At 40.1% G+C, this 19,410-nt stretch overlaps 1 protein-coding gene across 2 annotated transcripts in view; it reads right to left on the bottom strand.

The window, feature by feature from the left end:
* Positions 1 to 14,222: 14,222 nt before the first annotated feature.
* The window catches only part of SYF2 (SYF2 pre-mRNA splicing factor), a 13,960-nt gene continuing 8,772 nt past the window's right edge, over positions 14,223 to 19,410 (bottom strand). For both annotated transcript variants that reach the window (XM_023732100.1, XM_004377257.2), the window contains one exon: positions 14,223 to 14,643. In XM_023732100.1, coding sequence (XP_023587868.1) covers positions 14,478 to 14,643 — 166 coding nt within the window. In that variant the 3' untranslated portion in view covers positions 14,223 to 14,477. The remainder of the gene's footprint in view (positions 14,644 to 19,410) is intronic.

Here is a 19,410-nt window from a genome sequence, read left to right as displayed (position 1 = left end):
TCGCTCTGTGGGTCGGCTCCAGCGCCATCTTGTGCTTGTCTCCTGGTTCCGCTGCTGTTGGTTCTCTGTCACTGCTGCTTCGCTATCCATTCACAATTTCAAAACCGCTTCCACATTTTAGGTATCTGTTAGAGCAACACCCCGCTCTCTCAGTACCAAATTCTGTCTTAGTCATCTGGTGCTGCTCTAACAGAAATACCACAAGTGGATGGCTTTCACGAAGAGAAATTGATTCTCTCACATCACAGTCTAGTAGGTTACAAGTCCAAATTCAGGGCGTCAGCTCCAGGGGAAGGCTTTCAGTCCGGGTCATCAATCTTCCCCTGGTCTGGGAGCATCTCAGCACAGGAACCTCAGGTCCATAGGACCCACTCTGCTCCTGGTGCTTCTTTCTTAGTGGTATGAAGTCCCCAATGCTCTGCTTTCTTCCCTTTCCTTTTAGCTCTTGAGAGATAAAAGATGGTGCAGGCCACACCCTAGGGAAACTCCTTTACATTGGATCAGGGATGTGACCTGGGTAAGTGTGGTGTTACAATCCCACCCTAATCCTCTTTAACATAAAATTACAATCACAAAATGGAGGACAATCACACAATACCAGGAATCATGGCCCAGCCAAATTGATACCCACATTTTTGGGGGGACATAATTCAATTCACAATAGGATGTATCTCTGAGATTGTTGAGTGTTTTTGCATCTTTCTCCAACAGGCCATCTCCAACTGAAGAAACACACACCCACCCCTCCCAGCACACACATGCACACACCCTCACGTTCAGCCAAGTGAAATGTTGCCAATATCATCTGTGGTCCCTCCTTAGCACAGAGCTCCAACAGCCTGTAGATTCCCAAACAAAAACCTGACCACCCCATCCACAAAGACAAGACTAATCCAAAGCTAAGCTATTCATCCAAAATGTGAACATTTTTTATAGGTGTAGTTTTCTGGTTTGGGGTTTGTTTGTTTAATAGTGATTCAACCATCAGCGCTGATTCTGTTCTAGAGGAAAGCCAGCGAACAGTGCTAGGTTCTGCATGGAGCTGTCATTTCTCAGAAACTGGATTTTGACTCTGACTGCTTCGGATTGGAGAAGCAGCCCAGGGAGAGTGCAAAATTAATTCAGCATAAGTGGTGAGCTTCCAAAGAGAGCCCCAGAGGAGCAAGGCTAGTGGCTGTAATGCATCACTCACTAGCTGCTACCTGGCTGAGTGCTGGCAGGGAAGAGAGGCCTGGGGGAGGCAGCCAGGCTTAAACCTACTACCTTCAAGTGGATTACAACTCAGAGTGACCTTATAGGACAGAGTAGAACTGCCCCCACAGGGTTTCCAAGACTGTAATCTTTACAAGAACAGACTGCCACATCTTTCTCCTGCAGAGCGGCTGGTAGGTTCGAACCACCCACCTTTCAGTTAGCAGCCGAGCGCTCAAGCACAGATTACCCGGTAAGCAAGGTAAGCACATGCTTAAGGTATCAACAAAACAAGAGAACCGGTTGTCCAAAGCAAAGACCCATAGATGCCAAGTAGACAGTACGCAAGGAAAAGCAAGTAGCGCAGTGGAAGGGAAGTGGCAGAGCACTAAATGAAATTGGTACCAGCTCCAGTTCATGAATGTGCCGGCCAGAAATAAAGTTCACCCAGGATCATCAGGGCACCCACGTGTAAGGTTGCTTAAGCTATGGGGCCCCTACCACTTCAACACCTTCACTGACATCTGTCTCCTATGGTCCCCTCCCCTGTAATTAAAATTCCTTATCTTAGCGAGTGTCTCGAGTGTCTCGGGAGTATGCTATCTCTTTCTAATAAACAAGAGGTGGAGGTGGGCTGTCAAGTCAGACTCTTGCGACACTCACCCAATATGCAACTGGATCCAACATGAGCAGTTACTGGGCAAGGATGGATTGTATTGGTAGACAACAGGTCTCTGATCCATTTTGAGAGAACTGTCTTGTTCATCGACATTTGTTGACTCAGCAACTCCAGCCAGGAGGACTAGCAATGCTCTTTGTCATGATACAAACACAGAGTTATGCTCTTAGACATGCCCTGGTAAATAACCATTGGAAACTCCAGTCCCAGATGACTCATAAAAGCAAGGGAACTTGACTAAGTCGATCAGTGCAATGAATTCAGTCAAGTTACTTTTTTATGTATAGCATTTACGTACAGAGTTATGTCCTAAGTTTTGTAAACATTAACATTTGTAACTTTAACTTTAAAATATGTTTGTCATACACCCGGACACAATCTAGCATGCATTTAATACAATACTAACATGGATAATAAAGTAATATAATACTAACAGCAAACATCCAGAAAATATTAGAAATATTATTATTTGTCTAATATGAAAAGTTTTAATTTATATATCAAGTGAGTTTCATTTTATTGTCTGTTGCATGGGACACAGTGCTTGACATTATATATGCTAATAAACAAGGTATTAGGAACATTTAAGAGAACGAAAATTTCAATATTTATTTATTGTGCAAAATATGTTTCTGTTAGTGTGTTTCTAAATTCATCTTCCAAGAAAGCAACAAAGGGTGTTTATCAGAACATTACATTTATATTTTGTCAAAATATTTACATATCTCCATTTAGAAAATTGAAAAATTCCTCAAAGGGAATAAATTGAATGAATATTTAGATAATAAAAATTACATAAATGTATTTTATTTTTCATTTCCTTTCAGACTGACTTTCTTTTAAGAAATGGATTGATATTGTTATGACTCACAAAACAAACTTGCTTGTCAAGAAGTGGTGCCACTGTCATGTCAATTATGTACATCTCTCTGAATATGGGAGTCAAACAATTCCACAAAAAAATAAAATGTACATTTTATAAATTTTGTGTCCAATCCTATTTTCCTTTTCATTTCAGACCAATTGGGTATAACCTCACATTCATTTCTCGCTCACTGACCGCACGAGAACACGCCAGCGACACTGTAATCACGTGACTCGTGATGTATCTGGTCCTGTCCTAGGCAAAGCAAACCAAAGCTGGTCTTCAGATTGAGCACACCCTTGTATTTGTATCATGCTCTTTGAGCTCCCTCTCGCCCCCCTTGGGTATCAGCAGTAGTCCAATAAACTTGAAGATGCAGCATCAAAGGACGGGAGGTGAGTGTGCAAGTTTTTAAGTATTATTTCAAGACAAAAAACACTCATGGAGATCTTGGAAGGGCCCGCCAACAAACATTGTCTGACAAACGAGTGAAATTATTTCCGATTGCCTTGTAAGTACTAATTCTTTTCACTACCTCAAACCTGAAGAACAAAATTACATGCTCCAAATCAATATTTTTTACTTACTCATTTTCAAATACAAGTTTTTGTGTTAACGTCCAAATTCGAATGTAAATTTTACTTTATAAATTTTATTTAGTTTCAATGATTGAAATTTATTTGCTATGGTAGAACCAAATTTTAAAAGTGACATAATCTTATACCCAGGTAAAATGAAATGGCAACAACTACATGGAGTGCAAAAAGGAAAGCTTGCAGAAGATAAAAAGAAAAGGATTTGTGAGACCCTAAAGACAATTTCAAAACTAACTTCCATTTAAAAATGTAATGAATCAGAAGAGACTTCTTCTGTTGAATGCTCAAGTTTAATAGGTGCAAATTGTACTAATATCGCTAGTGCTGAAATTACTAATAGCAATATGAATATAGAAGAATTTGTTCCGAATTCTGCATCCATTCCTTGCTGTAGTAAAAAAAAAAAAAATTAATAATGGTGTACTAAGTGAAATTACTTTACAATCTGAAATTGTTGCATCTGCAGACCCCGTAAATAACAGAAATATAGATCGTGCTTTGTGGAATAATTTTTCTTTTAATGATGTAAAGTATTGGATCAAAAGAGGGCCAAGTGATTGTGAACATCACAGTGAACCATTTGAAAATTCTTGGTGGTAAACAAACAGGGTTCTGCAGCCAGAATATATTTCTAGGGTGCAAAGCTAATGGTGAAAATTATAAGAGGGAGTGGCCACTGTATTCTCCATTAGTCAGCTCTGTATATTGTTTTGCTTGTAAGCTATTCAGTCCTTAATTCTTGATTTGTTACAGATGGATTTAGCAATTGGCACAACTTGAATGACTGATAAATATGAAAGCAGTTCAATTCACAGAGATTGTATGTTGTCATATTTAAACCAAAAACACGGTTGTGGCTTAACTCATGAACTGGAAACACAAATTAATGAAGAACGTCAGTACAGGAAAGCTGTTTTACAACCTGTTGTTGCTGTCATTATAACAACAGCTGAACGTGGACTATCTTTTGGAGGAAGAAATTAAGTGTTTGGGTCCCCACAAAATGGAAATTTGGGGGGTTTACTTGAACTTGTTGCTCAGTTTGATCCATTTTTAAAAGGTCATGTCTCAAAATACGGTAACAGAAAAGGCACCGCATCATATAACAACGTGTGAAGAATTAATAAACTCAGCAAGTGATAGAGTTCCATCAACTATTTTCAATGAACTATAGCTCGATATTTAAGTTTGCCTGTAGATTGTGGTCCTGATCTTTCTCATACAAATCAGCTAAGTATTGTTTTAAGATATGTATCTCCAACTGATGGAAAACCTGTCAAGCGATTTATCACATTTACTAGCTTAAAAAGTCATACCGGTGAAGGAATTTGTCGATCAAGTACTTTGTTACTTATGTGAAGTTCGTGAAATTGATTTTTCTAAGTGCAGAGGCCAGTCCTATGACAATGCTGCCAATATGTCAGGGCGTTATAACGGCACGCAACAGAAAATTTTAGAATGTAATGAATATGCCATTTTCATACCATGTGCCGCACATCCAACTTAATCTTGTAGGACGTAGCACAGTAGGCTGTTGTCCAGAAACAGTTGGTTTTTTTCTGTTCAGTTACTCTACACATTTTTTGCTGCCTCTACTACTTAAAACAGATTTAGGCAATGATAGAGTATTAAAATGTCTTTCTAATACACGTTAGAGCCCTTGTGGCACAGTGGTTAAGAGCTCAGCTGCCAACCAAAAGGTCAGCAGTTTGAATCACCAGCCACTCCTTGGAAACCCTATGGGGCAGTTCTACTCTGTCCTATAGGGTCACTAAGAGTCGGAATGATTTTGTTGTTGTTGTTGTTATTGGTTAATATACATTGCAAAGCGCATACTGTAGCAACGAGTGCAACTGTACACTTAGATTCTAGAAGCCTTAGAAAATCATTGCTGAAGAGCAGACGCAAAAAGGAGATACCACAAGAGAAGCTGAAAACATCACCAACAAAATGCAAACACTAGAGTGTGTGTTTGTGCTGGTTATGTGGAATAATATATTGCAGCATTTTCATCGGACAAGTCAAGCTCTCCAAGATTCAGAAGTAAATTCAAAGGCATGCACAGGTCTCTACAAGTCATTAACAGGCTATTTACATACTTTAAGAGAAGATTTTGAAAATTTCAAAAACACAACAAAACAAATACTGCCAAATACTGATTATCAAGCAGTTCACTGTCATAGAAGCATTTAGAAAGAAACAAGTAAATGACAGAGGTGCTCCTGAAATATTGAGTGCTAGAGACCAATTTTGCATAACTGCATACTACACCATCATTGACACACTTGAATCTTGCATGAAAAGGGCAGAAGTGTATGAAGTTCTTTCAAACAGATTTTCCCTCTTAAACAATGTGAATATACCTGATGAGGAATGCATTAACGCATCCAAGAAGTTAGTGCGGGCTTATCCCAATGACTTAAATATAAACATTTACGGAGAAGTTCGACAATTTCGTTCTTACATGAGAACTGCATTTACAGATTCAGGAAAGGCAATTTTTACTTATGTAGGCATGTATGATTTCACAATAGAAGATAAAATACAATGCATATTTCCCAATGTTGAAATTGCTTTATGCATATTCCTAGCTTTAATGATCACAAACTACACAACAGAATGTTCATTTTCATCCCTAAAAAGACTCAAGAACCCTCAGTGTAAACAATGATTCAAGAAAGACTGGGTTCATTATCCTCATTACGTATGGAAGTAGGTATTGTTTGGCAGCTTAATTGTGACGAAATCAGTGAAGAATTTGTAAGAGCAAAGAATAGAAAGAAATGTTTTTAATTATAACATGTTAAAGATAGAAGATCTATCTAAAAATAAAATACAGTAATTTGTTGTAATATTTGTTTTCTGATCATTAAATTTTCTTTTATGACGTCTCATCTATAATTATAGCATTTATTACAAAACAAGCATCAAAACCGAAATATGAGCCATTTAAAGCAAAATTGGTTAAAGTCAGTTTTTCATTGTGGGAGATCAACAGAATTTTACATTGTTGCAACAACTGAATTCACTCACTCGTTTTCTTTGTTGTAGAATATGAGGAATATTCTTTTGTAAAAAATGTGGTATATAGTAAAAATCTTAGTACCCCGCATCCACTAAAAATTTTATAACCCGGTTCATCTCCTTCCACTAAAATGACATATGCCACTTTTACTTTCATTCACTAATATTATAACCACATTTAAAAAGTAGTTACATCGTGGAGAGCTAAGACACACGCGCACATATATATGTATATATCCCATTCGAATGCATGAGTAAGCAGAGGAGGGGGCACCATAGGTTATCAGTGTTTAAGGCCCTCACATGACTTAATCCAGCCCTGTGAGAGCTTTAACCACTGTGCAACCAGGGCTCCTCTTCCAGGCTTAAATCCTCCTTCTCTTCAAAGCGTCAGATTGGCAGAAAAAGGAAGTCTTTGTTGGTCTTTTGAAAAATGGCCAAGACTCTCATGGGCAGGGAGCAAGATGTGGAAATCATACCTCCTCTGGAGATTCCTGCAAATTCAATTTGCGATTATCTTGATTTAGAGGTGAGGAAAGGAGAGCAGCCCAAGTATAGGAAATGTAAATGACTATGATGATGATAACACTTATTAATTTTATTATTACTATCAAAACCTACGTAGTACTAGGCACTGGTCTAAGCGCTTTAACAAACGGGTAGCCGTCAAATTAACTCTGACTTACAGCGACCCCCTAGCTGTGAGAGTAGAACTGGGCTCCATAGGGTTTTCAATGGCTGTTTTTTGGAAATAAGTTGCCAGGCCTTTCTTCTGAGACACCTCTGGGTAGACTCAAACCTCCAATCTTTCAGTTAGCAGCCAAGCTCTCCTACCGTTTGCACCATCCAGGGACTCCTCTAAGCACTAATTTAATCCTCACAATGACCCTCTAAGATAGGTATTATAATTATAAATCCTTTTTAGAGCTGTGGAAACTGAGGTGCAAAGTGATTAAGTGACTTGCCCAAGATCTCTCACCTGGAAAATGGAAGAACTAGGATTTGAATCTAGACCACCTGGCACGTGAGTCCATGATTTCAGTGGCTATTGCACCCTCCCTCTCACCTTGAGAAAAGAGAGTAAGAGAGAGTCCTGTTGGAGCGCATGATGATGACAATAGCAGTCGACAACATGCAAGCGCATCTACTACTCCAGTCCGCTGCTCGAAGTGCTTTCATGGATTGCCCACTGAATACCAACAACAGTCCTATAAAGTGAGTATCTCTATTGCTCCCATTTCACTAAGGCCCTAACAGGATTCCAATGAAGGCAAACTCACTCCAGAGCCAACCTGGAACACTGTGCTCTACTGCAATTAATTATAATGGGTAGAGGTAAAGGAGTGTCATGGTTTGAACTATGTCCCCCAAAAAACGTGTGTATCAATTTGGCTGGGCCACGATTCCCAGAATTGTGTGGTTGTCCTCCATTTTATGATTGTAATTTTACATTAAAGAGGATTAGGGTGGGATTGTAACACCACCCTTATCCAGGTCATATCCCTGATCCAATGTAAAGGGAGATTCCCTGGGGTGTGGCTTGCACCACCTTTAGAGATATAAGGAGAGGGAAGCAAGCAGAGACTTGGGGACCTCATACCATCAAGAAAGTAGCACCAGGAGCAGAGTGTGTCCTCTGGACCTGAGGTTCCTGTGCTGAGATGCTCCCAGACCAGGGGAAAACTGATGACAAAGACCTTCCTCCAGAGCCGACAGAGAGAGAAAGCCTTCCCCTGGAGCCGGCATCCTGAATCAGACTTCTAACCTACTGGATTGTGAGAGAATAAACTTCTCTTTGTTAAAGCCATCCACTTGTGGTAATTCTGTTAGAGAGCACTAGATGACTAAGACATGGAGCATTGGGCTACTATTCAAAACCTGGCAGTTTGAGTCCATCCAGCAGCTCTGCAGATGTGGCAATCTGTTCCCATAGATTACAGCCTAGAAAATCCTGTGGGACAGTTCTACTCTGTCATATGGGGTTGCTATGAGTAGGAATCGACTCAACAACACACAGCAATAACATGGTAATGTCGTTGTGGTGGTCAGCTCCATCTGGCCGAAAACTAAGCCAATAAGGAAGGCATCTCTACCAAGATGTCACAGCCTTGGAGAGAAAGGGCCAGTGGGGAGGCAGCCCTGCCCTGATGAGGAGGAGCAGGGAGAGGGAAGAGCACTGTAAGAGGAGCACTTCCCAGTCAGGACTCTGTAGTCAGGGTGTGAACACAGCCATCACCCTTCTGCCTTTGAATAAGGAAAGGGACCACTTATCTGTCAGCTGTACTGCAGAATCTTGTGTGTTGTTACGACATTGGAAACTATGCCACCAATATTTCAAATACCCATGGTGGATAGGTTTCAGCAGAGCTTCCAGACTAGGAAGAAAGGCCTGATGATCTACTTATGAAAATTAGCCAAGGAAAACTCTATGGATCACAATAGAACATTGTCCCATGAAATGCTAGAAGATGAACCCCCTAGGTTGGAAGGCACCCAAAATGCACAGTGGCCACAACAACGGACTCAAGCACACCAACAATTGTGAAGATGATGCAGGACTGGGCAACATCTCATTCTGTTGTACGTGGGGTCGCCATGAGTCAGAGCAGACTCAATGACAACTAACAACAATATGGACTCAGCGACAGGCAGGTTAGGGTCTGAGGAGGGTCACTAACATTGCCTCTTGTCCCAGGCCACATGCACCTTGAAACATAGAACACCTTGGTCTTCCATTTCCATCATTACCTTCCACATCCCCCAAACGGGCCTTGTTTCCTTTTTTAGGCGCTCAGTTTTGTCAGTCCTCATGGATGGCTTCCAAAAACCAAACCCACTGCCGTTGAGTCAATTCTGACTCATAACGACCCTATAAGGCAGAGTAAAACTGGCCCATAGGATTTCCAGGGAGCACCTGGTGGATTCGAATTGCTGACCTTTGGGTTAGCAGCCAAGCTCTTAACCACTGCATGATGGGTTAGGAAGGACAAAAATAAAAGGTCTCCCATTCTGCTGGCATATTTCTCAAAGGGTGAAATGTGTCCCACCGAAAAAAAGCCCATTGCCGTCAAGCCAGTTCCAACTCATAGCGATCGCATAAGACAGAGTAGAACTATCCCATAGGAGCCCTGGTGGCACAGTGGTTAAATGCTCAGCTGCTAACCCGAAGGTCGGCTGTTCAAACCCATTTGCTGCTCCACAGGAGAAAGATGTGTCTCCTGTAAGATATACAACTTTGGAAACCCTGCTCTGTCCTATAGGGTCACTGTGAGTTGGAATCAACTCCATGGCATCCTGCAGAGTGTCTGGTGAGTTCAAACCACCCACCCTTTGGTTAGCAGCCAAGCACTTAACCACTGCACTGCCAGGACTCACAAACCAGCTCACCATGAGACAGGCCCTTGTCAACCCTTTCTCAATCTTGCTGACTGCGTCAAGGAGAAAGTCTCGGTTTGGTACTAACATGCATTTAGTAACACCTCTCATATTTGCTCAAATTTGGACAAAGAGAGATTGGATTTCAGATCCAGAGCCTTCCATGGGCAGCAGTTGCCCCCGTTTTGAGAGACTCCAAATTATACATACAATGTCCCAAAATTCACTGGTGCCCTGTTGATTTTTTTTTTTTTTTGGTACTCTTTTCACTCTCTGTGTTTCGCTTTGGATGGTTTCTATTGCTATGGCTTCAAATCTGTAATCTCTTCTGTGATGTCTAATCTGTGGTTAATCCCATCCACCGTATTTTTCATTTTAGACATTGTAGTTTTCATGCCTAGAAATTCATTGTGGGTCTTTTTCATATCTTCATATCTCTTCTTAAATTTTTGATCATGTGGAATACAGTTATAATAGCTGTTTTAATTTCAGGTCCTATTAATTTCATTTTATTTCTAACATGTGTCAGTTCTTGGTTACTTTAGATAGATTGATTTTGATTCTCAGTTATGGGTTCCAGGTTCCAGTTTCTTTGAATAGATGCTATACATTGTGAATATGACATTGTTGGGTACCGGATGCTTCTGTGGTTTTTTTAAATTATTCTTCATCTTTGTTCTGGGCTGCAATTAAGTTACTTGGAAACAGTTTGATCCTTTTGGGTCTTACTTTGAAGATTTGTTAGGCAGGCCCCAAGCAGTGTTTAGTCTGGGACTGGTTATTTCCCATTACTGAGACAAGAAGCTTCTCAGTATTCTACCCAATGCTCCATGAATTATGAGGTTTTCCATTCCGGCTAGTGGAAAAACACTATTCCTGGCTATGTGTGAGTGCCAGGCACTATTCTCTGTAATCATTTAAGGTGGCTCTGTCCGTAGCCTTGACTAATTTCCTCACACACATGTGCTGATCAGCACTCTGCCTAAAATTTGAGGGGACCCTCTGCAGTTGTCCAGAGCTCTCTCTGCAGCTCTGTCCTCTCCGGTACTCTGTACTGTGAACTCTTGCCACCTAGACTTTCAGCTCCATCTCCTCAACTAAGGCAGTTCACCAGGCTCCACCTGACATCTCTCCCCCTTGTCACAACCTAGAAACTTTCTCAAGACAGTAAGCCCACTGTCGTAGGGTTCACCTTGTTCTTTTCATGCTCTCAGGGATCACTGTTCTTCCTGATGTCCAATATCTTGAAAACTTTTTTCACGTATGCTATCCTTTTTGCGGATCCAAATGCTTCCCAATGCTATCCTTTTACTTGGATCCACAATCCACGCCCATGAAGCAGCAGTCAAGAAATCAAACGACATACTACATTGGCCAAATCTGCTGCAAATGACCTCCTTAAAAGTGTCAAAAGGCAAAGATGTCACTTGGAGGACTAAGATGTACCTGACCCAAGCCACAGTATTTTCAGTCACTCATATGCCTGCAAAAGCTGGACGATGAATAAGGAAGATTGAAGAATTGATGCCTTTGAACTATGGTGTTGGCGAAGAATATTGAATATACCATGGACTACCAGAAGAATGAACAAATCTGTCTCGGGAGGAGTACAGCCAGAATGATCCTTAGAAGTCAGGGTGGTGAGACTTCATTTCACATACTTTGGACATGTTATCAGGAGAGACCAGTCTCTGGAAAAGGACACCATGCTTGGTAAAGTAAAGGGTCAGCCAAAAAGAGGAAGACCCTCAAGGAGATGGATTGACACAGTGGCTACAACAATGGACTCAGACATAGCAACGACTGTGAGGATGGCGCAGGACAGGGCAGTGTTTCGCTCTGTTGTACATAATGTCACTATGAGTTGAAACCAACTCTACGGCACCTAACGACACCGACACTTTTTGTTGTTGTTATTTCAGGAAGGACAGCACAACTGTTCCCTATCGCTCCATCTCCATTCCCTCTTTCAATTAGATTTTATAATTTTCTTCACATAAGTCCTATGCCTTCTCACTAAACTTGTGTCTAAATATTTACAATTTTTGTGCTATTGTAACTGGACTATCTCCTCCCATCTCCATTTCCAGGTACTTATTTCTAGAGTGGAGCCCTGGTGGCACTGTGGTTAAGAGTTGAGCTGCTAACCAAAAGGTCGGCAGTTAGAATCCACCAGTCATTCCTTGGAAACCCTATGGGGCAGTTCTACTCTGTCCTATAGGGTCACTATGAGTTGGAATCAAAGTGGGGGCAGTGGTAGTTCAGTGGTAGACTTCTGTTTGATTCACAGCCAATGCACCTCATACGATATCACTACCTGTCAGCGGAGGCTTGCACGTTGTTACGATGCTAAACGTGGTAAGGAGCCCTGGAGGCACAATGGTCAAGAGCTCAGCTGCTAACCAAAAGGTTGGTAGTTCAAACCCACCCAGCAGCTCTGCAGGAGAAAGACCTGGCAATCTGCTTCTGTAAAGATTACAGCTTAGAAATCCCTATGGAGCAGTTATTACTCTGTCACATGGGGTAGCTAAGAGTCAGAATTAACTCGAGGGCACCCAACAACATGATGCTGAACAGGTTCCAGCAGTTTGCAGACTAAAACAGACTAGCAAGAAAGGCCTGGCCATCTACTTCCAAAAATCAGCCAGTGAAAACCCTACAGATCACAATGATCCAATCCACAACTGATCATGGGGATGGCACAAGATCGGGCAGCATTTCATTCCATTTAGCATGGGGTCACTATGAGTTAGAGGCCAACTTGACAGTAGCTACCATTTTTAGAGTAAAAAAACTATTGCTTTTTGTATAGTTGTTGACAGGTGTCCTGAAATTGAACATCAGTCCTAAATTTACCCAGCAAACATCTAGGGCTGGTGCAGCTGTTCAGCAATGCCAGCAAGGACCCAAGCTCTGCTCCACCCACCTCAGCTCTTAACCTCATGCTTGTTACTTCCTGACACAAAATGGCTGCTATAGCTCTGGACCATATGTATGTGATCCAGGCAAGAAGGAAGAGGGAAACAGGGAGTGGCAACTTCCATATCGGGAAAGCAAAAGATTTCTCAAAATACATTCAGCTCATATCTTATTAGCCAGAATTACGTTAACAATTTTAACATTATAACAATTCTGACTGTAACAACAGTCTGGGGAAGTATGTGTTTAGCTGGAAATTGACCATAAACTCACAAATAATATCAGGGTTCTAGTTGATAATAATTGATATGAGTAGGCAACGAAGAGTCTACAAGCCATGCTTGAATTCCTAGAATAAACCCTACTGAGTCATAGTGATTCTTTTAAATATACTGTCAAGTTCTATTTGATAATATTCTGTTTTGTTTTTTTCTTTTAAGGCTAGTGCAGTATTCTGTTAAAGAAAAACTTTAACTTAGTGTGAAAAGAACAAATTTTTCAATATTTTTTCAGAGGTAACATCACGGCCTTATGACCAGATCTATGATCAGCCACACATAGTAATACTAGAAATGGAAACAAAATGAGAGCAAAAATAAAAACAAGGTGCTACATGAATTTAAAAAAAAAAAAAAAAGATTACCAGTGGTATTAAATGTTATCTTTAACACTACACAGTATTTGTGAAATTTTCTGTTTCAAACGTCTCTTAACTAGGAACAACCTAATTAGGTATTTGACATGTTAATCACCATGTAGAAAAAAATGTTAAGTCTCCCTTTCTCTTTGGACTTACTAAAACTATTGCTGTGATAATAATATTGTGGGGTTTTTTTGTCTTTACCTTTTAGAGACACATACTGAAATATTTATAGATAAAATTATACGTCTAGTACTTGCTTCAAAATGACATGAAGTCACAGAGGGGCAAATGGACAGACGTACAGATGAAACAAGACTGGCCATGAGCTTTTGACTGCTGAATAGGAGTACTAAGTATATGGGTTCACTGAATTATTCGGCCTTCTTTTGAATATGTATGAATTTTTCCATAATAAAAAAAAATCTGTGGAATGAAAAGTTAGCATTTTAATCAGCATGTGGAAAAATGTCTCTCTGGACTTTTACTAAAATAAAACTATTGCTGTGATTAATAGTATTGTGATTTTTGTTTTTTTAAGTCTTTACGTGTATGTATGTGCAAAAGTACATACAAATGTTTTAAATGACACAAAGTGTTTAGCAGAGATTCCATTCCAAAGGATGTCTGATTTTTAAAAAGGAACTGTACATGGGCAATATCCACGGAAGGACAGTTCTGCTAGTCCCTAAACTCAGTCATAAGCAGCTGTGGGTAGAGACTGCACCACCCCCCAGTAGCCATCGCCACATTTCTCATCACTGTCTGCAGCGTGGGAGTCTACAACCCCAAATGGTTCCTGGGTCCAACTCTAGATTTTGTCAAATTCCATATTCACACTAACAATGACTACATTTACATATACTGCAAGTAATCTTAAACCCATAAAGCTTCAAAGATTAAAGTCATACACATATAAAATCCATAGAAAAATAATGTAATTAGAATTTATACAAAGTAGATTTTTACAAAACAAGTGCACTACAAGAAATACATCTTATATCCAAGCACAAAAATGTGGAAATATACATGGAAGGATACGTTTAAGAAAAAACATTTATTTCTAAATGCTGAGTGGGAAGGCATAGGTTGAGTCCTGGTTGACTGGTAGAATTTTGAAGAAAACCAGTTTGTTAGTAGAACGTTCCACTCCATTCCCAAGCTTCTAAAAATAGTTTCTGAAGGAGATTAGACAGCTGTTCCTCTTTCCAAGTTTTGTTTAATTTCAGCTGTGTATTTCCCATAGAATCTCTCTGCCTTCTTATTGAATTTGGCATTCCTTTCATTAATGTAGTCAATATCTGCATCGTCATTATAAGGGCGTCTGCGGCTATATTTGTCTCGTTTTTCAATTCTGGGGAAGGAAGAAAGTAAGTTACAATATTGAAAATGTATTTATTTTGATCTTAATAAAACATGGCCATAACAGCTAAGAATAGAATCAGTACACTTAGAACAGCGTATTTTGAAAGAAAAAAAAAAAAAAAGCCCAGTTTTCATCAAGTTGAAACTGCTAATAAAAGCCACAACCCTGGGTATGAATTCAGTAAATACGAACTCATCTTCAAAATGCTTCTAAAAGAGCAATGCTACATAGTTAGGAACTGTACACATGAAGTAATGCTTAAAAGAAGATGATATAAGCAGTTGCCTTCCAGGCAACTCTGACTCCTGGCAACCCTGTGCATGTCAGAGTAGAACTGTGCTCCATAGGGTTTCAATGGCTGATTTTTGGGAAGCAGACTGCCAGGCCTTTCTTCTGAGGCACCTCTGGATGGACTCAAGTCTCCAACCTTTATGGTAGCAGCCAAGCGCATTAATTATTTCACCACCCAGAAACTCCATTATTAAAACAACTATTATTATATTACAATGCCCATAGCTAATATGAATTGAGTGCTCAGTATATGTAAACATTATTCCTAACACGTTCCATGTGTTAACTCCTAAAATATAAATTCATTCTGCTCTGCCTAATATTTACCTCTATCAGTATTAAGAAACACAAATATAGCGAGGCCAAGATAGCAGAGTAGTCAGACACTTCCTGTGGTCCCCCCTTACAACAAAGACCCGAAGAAACAAATGAATCGATTATATATGACAATCTAGGAGCCCTGAACATCAAAGACAAACTTGAGGAATCAGACTGAGCAGCATAGAGAGGGGGGAGACAGTTCAGAAGCAGCGAGGAATTGCCAGACCTGACCAGGCCAGCACTGGCACCCTGCAGGCTGGACTGGCGAGCACGCGAGGGGTCAGGCGAGCAGTGGCACTCGGGACGCGTCTTCCACACCGGGAGAGACCAAGTGACAGACAGTCTGCTAAAGCCTCAAGAACCAGTGAGAAATGGTGCTCAATCAGCAAAAGATAAGTACAAGTGTCTAATCTACTGCACGGATCAAAAAAAAAAAACACCCCTTTTGGGAAGTACCTCTCTCCCATTTACCTGCCCCCTCCTCACTCTGCTGCAGGTTCCGGTCTGGCTTCACGCCAGAATTAGGACTTATCGAGCGTCCTGAGCCATTCCCCCGGCTTTGGAGAGGGAACAAATTAACAAACAGGAAAAAATAATCTGTCAGCTCCCCTAAGCCTGGAACTCAGGGCAAGCACACCTCCTTTGCCTAGACACAGGCATAATGGTTCCACGGACTTTGAGTGCCTTTCACCCCTACATAGACCTCTGTGGGCCCATTTCAACAGCGTAGGCCCTCACTAGCATAGTACAACAGGGTATATACCTGAAGCCTATTTTCATCTGTATGAGCTATAAGGGAGAATGGCAGAATCATGACATTTGACACTGCCCTGCCCATTAAGGAGGGTCTTCACGTATCCACATCAGGGGCCTGAGGACTGGTGGCTCCACCCACTCCACCAAGCCACACGCAACAGGGGTCCAAGAATAAGGTGGCTCCCAGTACTTACAGCCAACAGCGCCAGATGCCCATAGTCTGGCTGTAAAATCCACCTACCTACATGCTCTAAGGAACAGGGACATGCCTTCCACCCAGACACTCAGGGGCAGCAGTCAGCCCCCTGCCTTGATCAGTACGACACCCTACTACAGCCAGATATCTGTGCCTACTCCAATTACCCCTGCCCCTCTAGGGCTGTAGGTAAGAGCCTGTATCACACACTTGGTAACCAACGACCTGGCCACCTGAACTGAAACCACACAAGAAAAGTAAACGGACTCCTGGACTCACCTAGTAACAGCTCTAGCCACCTTGAGACAGGACGTGAGAGCTTCAAGGACGCCAATAATCAAACTAACTCACACACCCAGCCCATTTGGGCATATCAAAACAAAACAAAAAGCTAGGACACAGTAAGCAAACATAAAATAAATAAATATGATAACTTATTGATGGCTCGGAGACAACAGTCAATATCAAATCACATAAACAGGCAGACCATGATGGCTTCAGCAAGCCACCGAAACAAAGAATGAAGAAACCTTCCAGAGGAAAAGAACTTCTTGGAATTACCAGAGGTAGAATTCAAAAGATTAATATACAGAAGTCTTCAGAGATTAGGAAGGAGATCAGGCAAAATGTAGAACAAGACAAAAAACACACAGACAAAGTAACAGAGGAACTTAAGAAGGTTATACAAGACAATAATGACAAATATAACAGTCTGCAAGAATCCACAGAGACAGCAAACAGAAATCCAGAAGATTAACAATAAAATTTCATCATTAGACAACTCAATAGAAAGTCACAGGAGCAGAACTGAGGCAATGGAAGTCAGAATTAGTTAGATTGAAGATAAAGCACGTGACACCAACTTAATTGAGAAAACATCAGATAAAAGAACTTTAAAAAATGAAGAAACCCTAAGAATTATGTGGGACTCTACCAAGAGGAACAACCTACGAGTGATTGGAGTACCAGAATGAGGGAGATACCCAAAAATACGGAGAGAATTTTTTAATTTATTGCAGAAAACTTCCCTGACATCATGAAAGATGAGAAGGTATCTATCCAAGAAGTTCATCGAACCCCACACAAGGTAGATCCCAAAAGAAAGTCACTAAGACATATTATAATCAAACTTACCAAAACCAAAGATAAAGAGACAATTTTAAGAACAGCTACGGATAAACGAAAAGTCATCTACAAAGGAGAGTCAATAAGATTAAGCTCGGACTACTCAGCAGAAACCATGCAGGCAAGAAGGCAATGGGATGACATATATAAAGCCTTGAAGGAAAAAAACTGCCAGCCAAGAATTATATATCCAGCAAAACTGTCTCTCAAACATGATGGTGAAATTAGGCATTTCCAGAAAAACAGAAGTTTAGGGAATTTGTAGAAACCAAACCAAAATTACAAGAAATACTAAAGGGAATCTTCCGGTTAGAAAATCAATAACATCAGATAACAACCAAAGACTAGAGCATAGGACAGAGCAACCAGATATCAACCCAGACAGGGAAGTCACAAAAATAAATCAAAGCTAAAACACTGAAAATAGGGATATAGAGACGTCAACATGTAAAAGGTGACAACATTAAAACAAAAAAGAGGGACTAAATAATATAGTCACAGAACTTTCATATCGAGAGGAAGTCAAGGCGTATCAAGAAATAAAAGATTGGTTTAAACTTAGAAAAACGGTAATTAAGGTAACCACAAAAGAAACTAACAATCCTACACATCAAAATAAAAAACATGAAAAACAAAGACTCAGCAAATACAAAAATCAACAATGAAAACAAGGAAAAGAAAATACATACAGAAAAATGACTCAGCACAGAAAATTAAGCAGAACAAAGAAACCGTCAACACACAAAAAAAATACATCAAAATGACAGCACTAGACTGATACCTATCAATAATTACGCTGAATGTAAATGGACTAAATACACCAATAAAGAGACAGAGAGTGGCAGAATGGATTAAAAAACACAATCTGTCTATATGCTGCCTACAGGAGACACACCTTAGACTTAAAGACACAAACGAAAACTCAAAGGATGGAAAAAAATACATCAAGCAAACAATACTCAAAAAAGAGGAGGAGGGGCAATATTAATCTCTGACAAAATAGACTTTAAAGCAAAATCCACCACGAAGGATAAGGAAGGAATCATTAAACGGTCAATATACCAGGATGACATAACCATAATAAATATTTATCCAGCCAATGACAGGGCTCCAAAATACATAAAACAAACTCTAACAGCACTGAAAAGAGAGACAGACAGCTCCACAATAATATTAAGAGACTTCAACACACCACTTTCGGTGAAGGACAGAACATCCAGAAAGAAGCTCAGTGAAGACACAGAAGATCTAAATGTCACAATCAACCAATTTGATCTCATAAACATATACAGAACACTCCACCCAACAGCGGCCAAGGATACTTTCTTTTCCAACGAACATGGAACACTGTCCAAAATAGACCATATATTAGGCCATAAAGCAAGTCTGAACAGAATTCAAAGCATCGAAATATTACAAAGCATCTTTTCTGACCATAAAGCCATAAAAGTAGAAATCAATAACAGAAAAAAGAAAAAAAAAAATCAAACACACGGACACTGGACAATGCCTTGCTCAAAAACTACTGGGTTATAGAAGAAATTAAGGACAGACTAAAGAAATTCACAGAATCAAATGAGAATGAAAACACATCCTACCAGAACCTTTGGGACACAGCAAAAGCTATGCTCAGATGTCAATTTATAGCAATAAATGCACACATCCAAAAAGAAGAAAAGGCCAAAATCAAAACATTAACCCTACAACTCGAACAAATACTAAAAGAGCAGCAAAAGAAGCCTTCGGGCACTAGAAGGATGGAAAAAATGGAAATTAGAGCAGAACAGAAAAACGATTGAAAGAGTTAACGTGACCAAAAGCTGGTTCTTTGAAAAGATCAACAAAATCAATAAGCCACTGGCCAAAAATGACAAAAGAAAAACAGGAGAGGAAGCAAATAACCCGAATAAGAAATGAGATGGGTGAGATCATAACAAATCCAACCGAAATTAAAAGAATCATAACAGAATACTATGAAAAATTATACTCTAATAAATTTGAAAACCTAGAGGAAATGAATAAATTTCTAGAAACTCACTACCTACCTAAACTAACACAAACAGAGG

The sequence above is a fragment of the Trichechus manatus genome, unplaced genomic scaffold (genome assembly GCF_000243295.1).
Source record: "Trichechus manatus latirostris isolate Lorelei unplaced genomic scaffold, TriManLat1.0 scaffold00048, whole genome shotgun sequence".
Classification (NCBI taxonomy): Eukaryota; Metazoa; Chordata; class Mammalia; order Sirenia; family Trichechidae; genus Trichechus; species Trichechus manatus.
The sequence above is the reverse complement of the archived record's forward strand: the minus strand, read 5'-3'. Positions and strand labels throughout refer to the sequence as shown.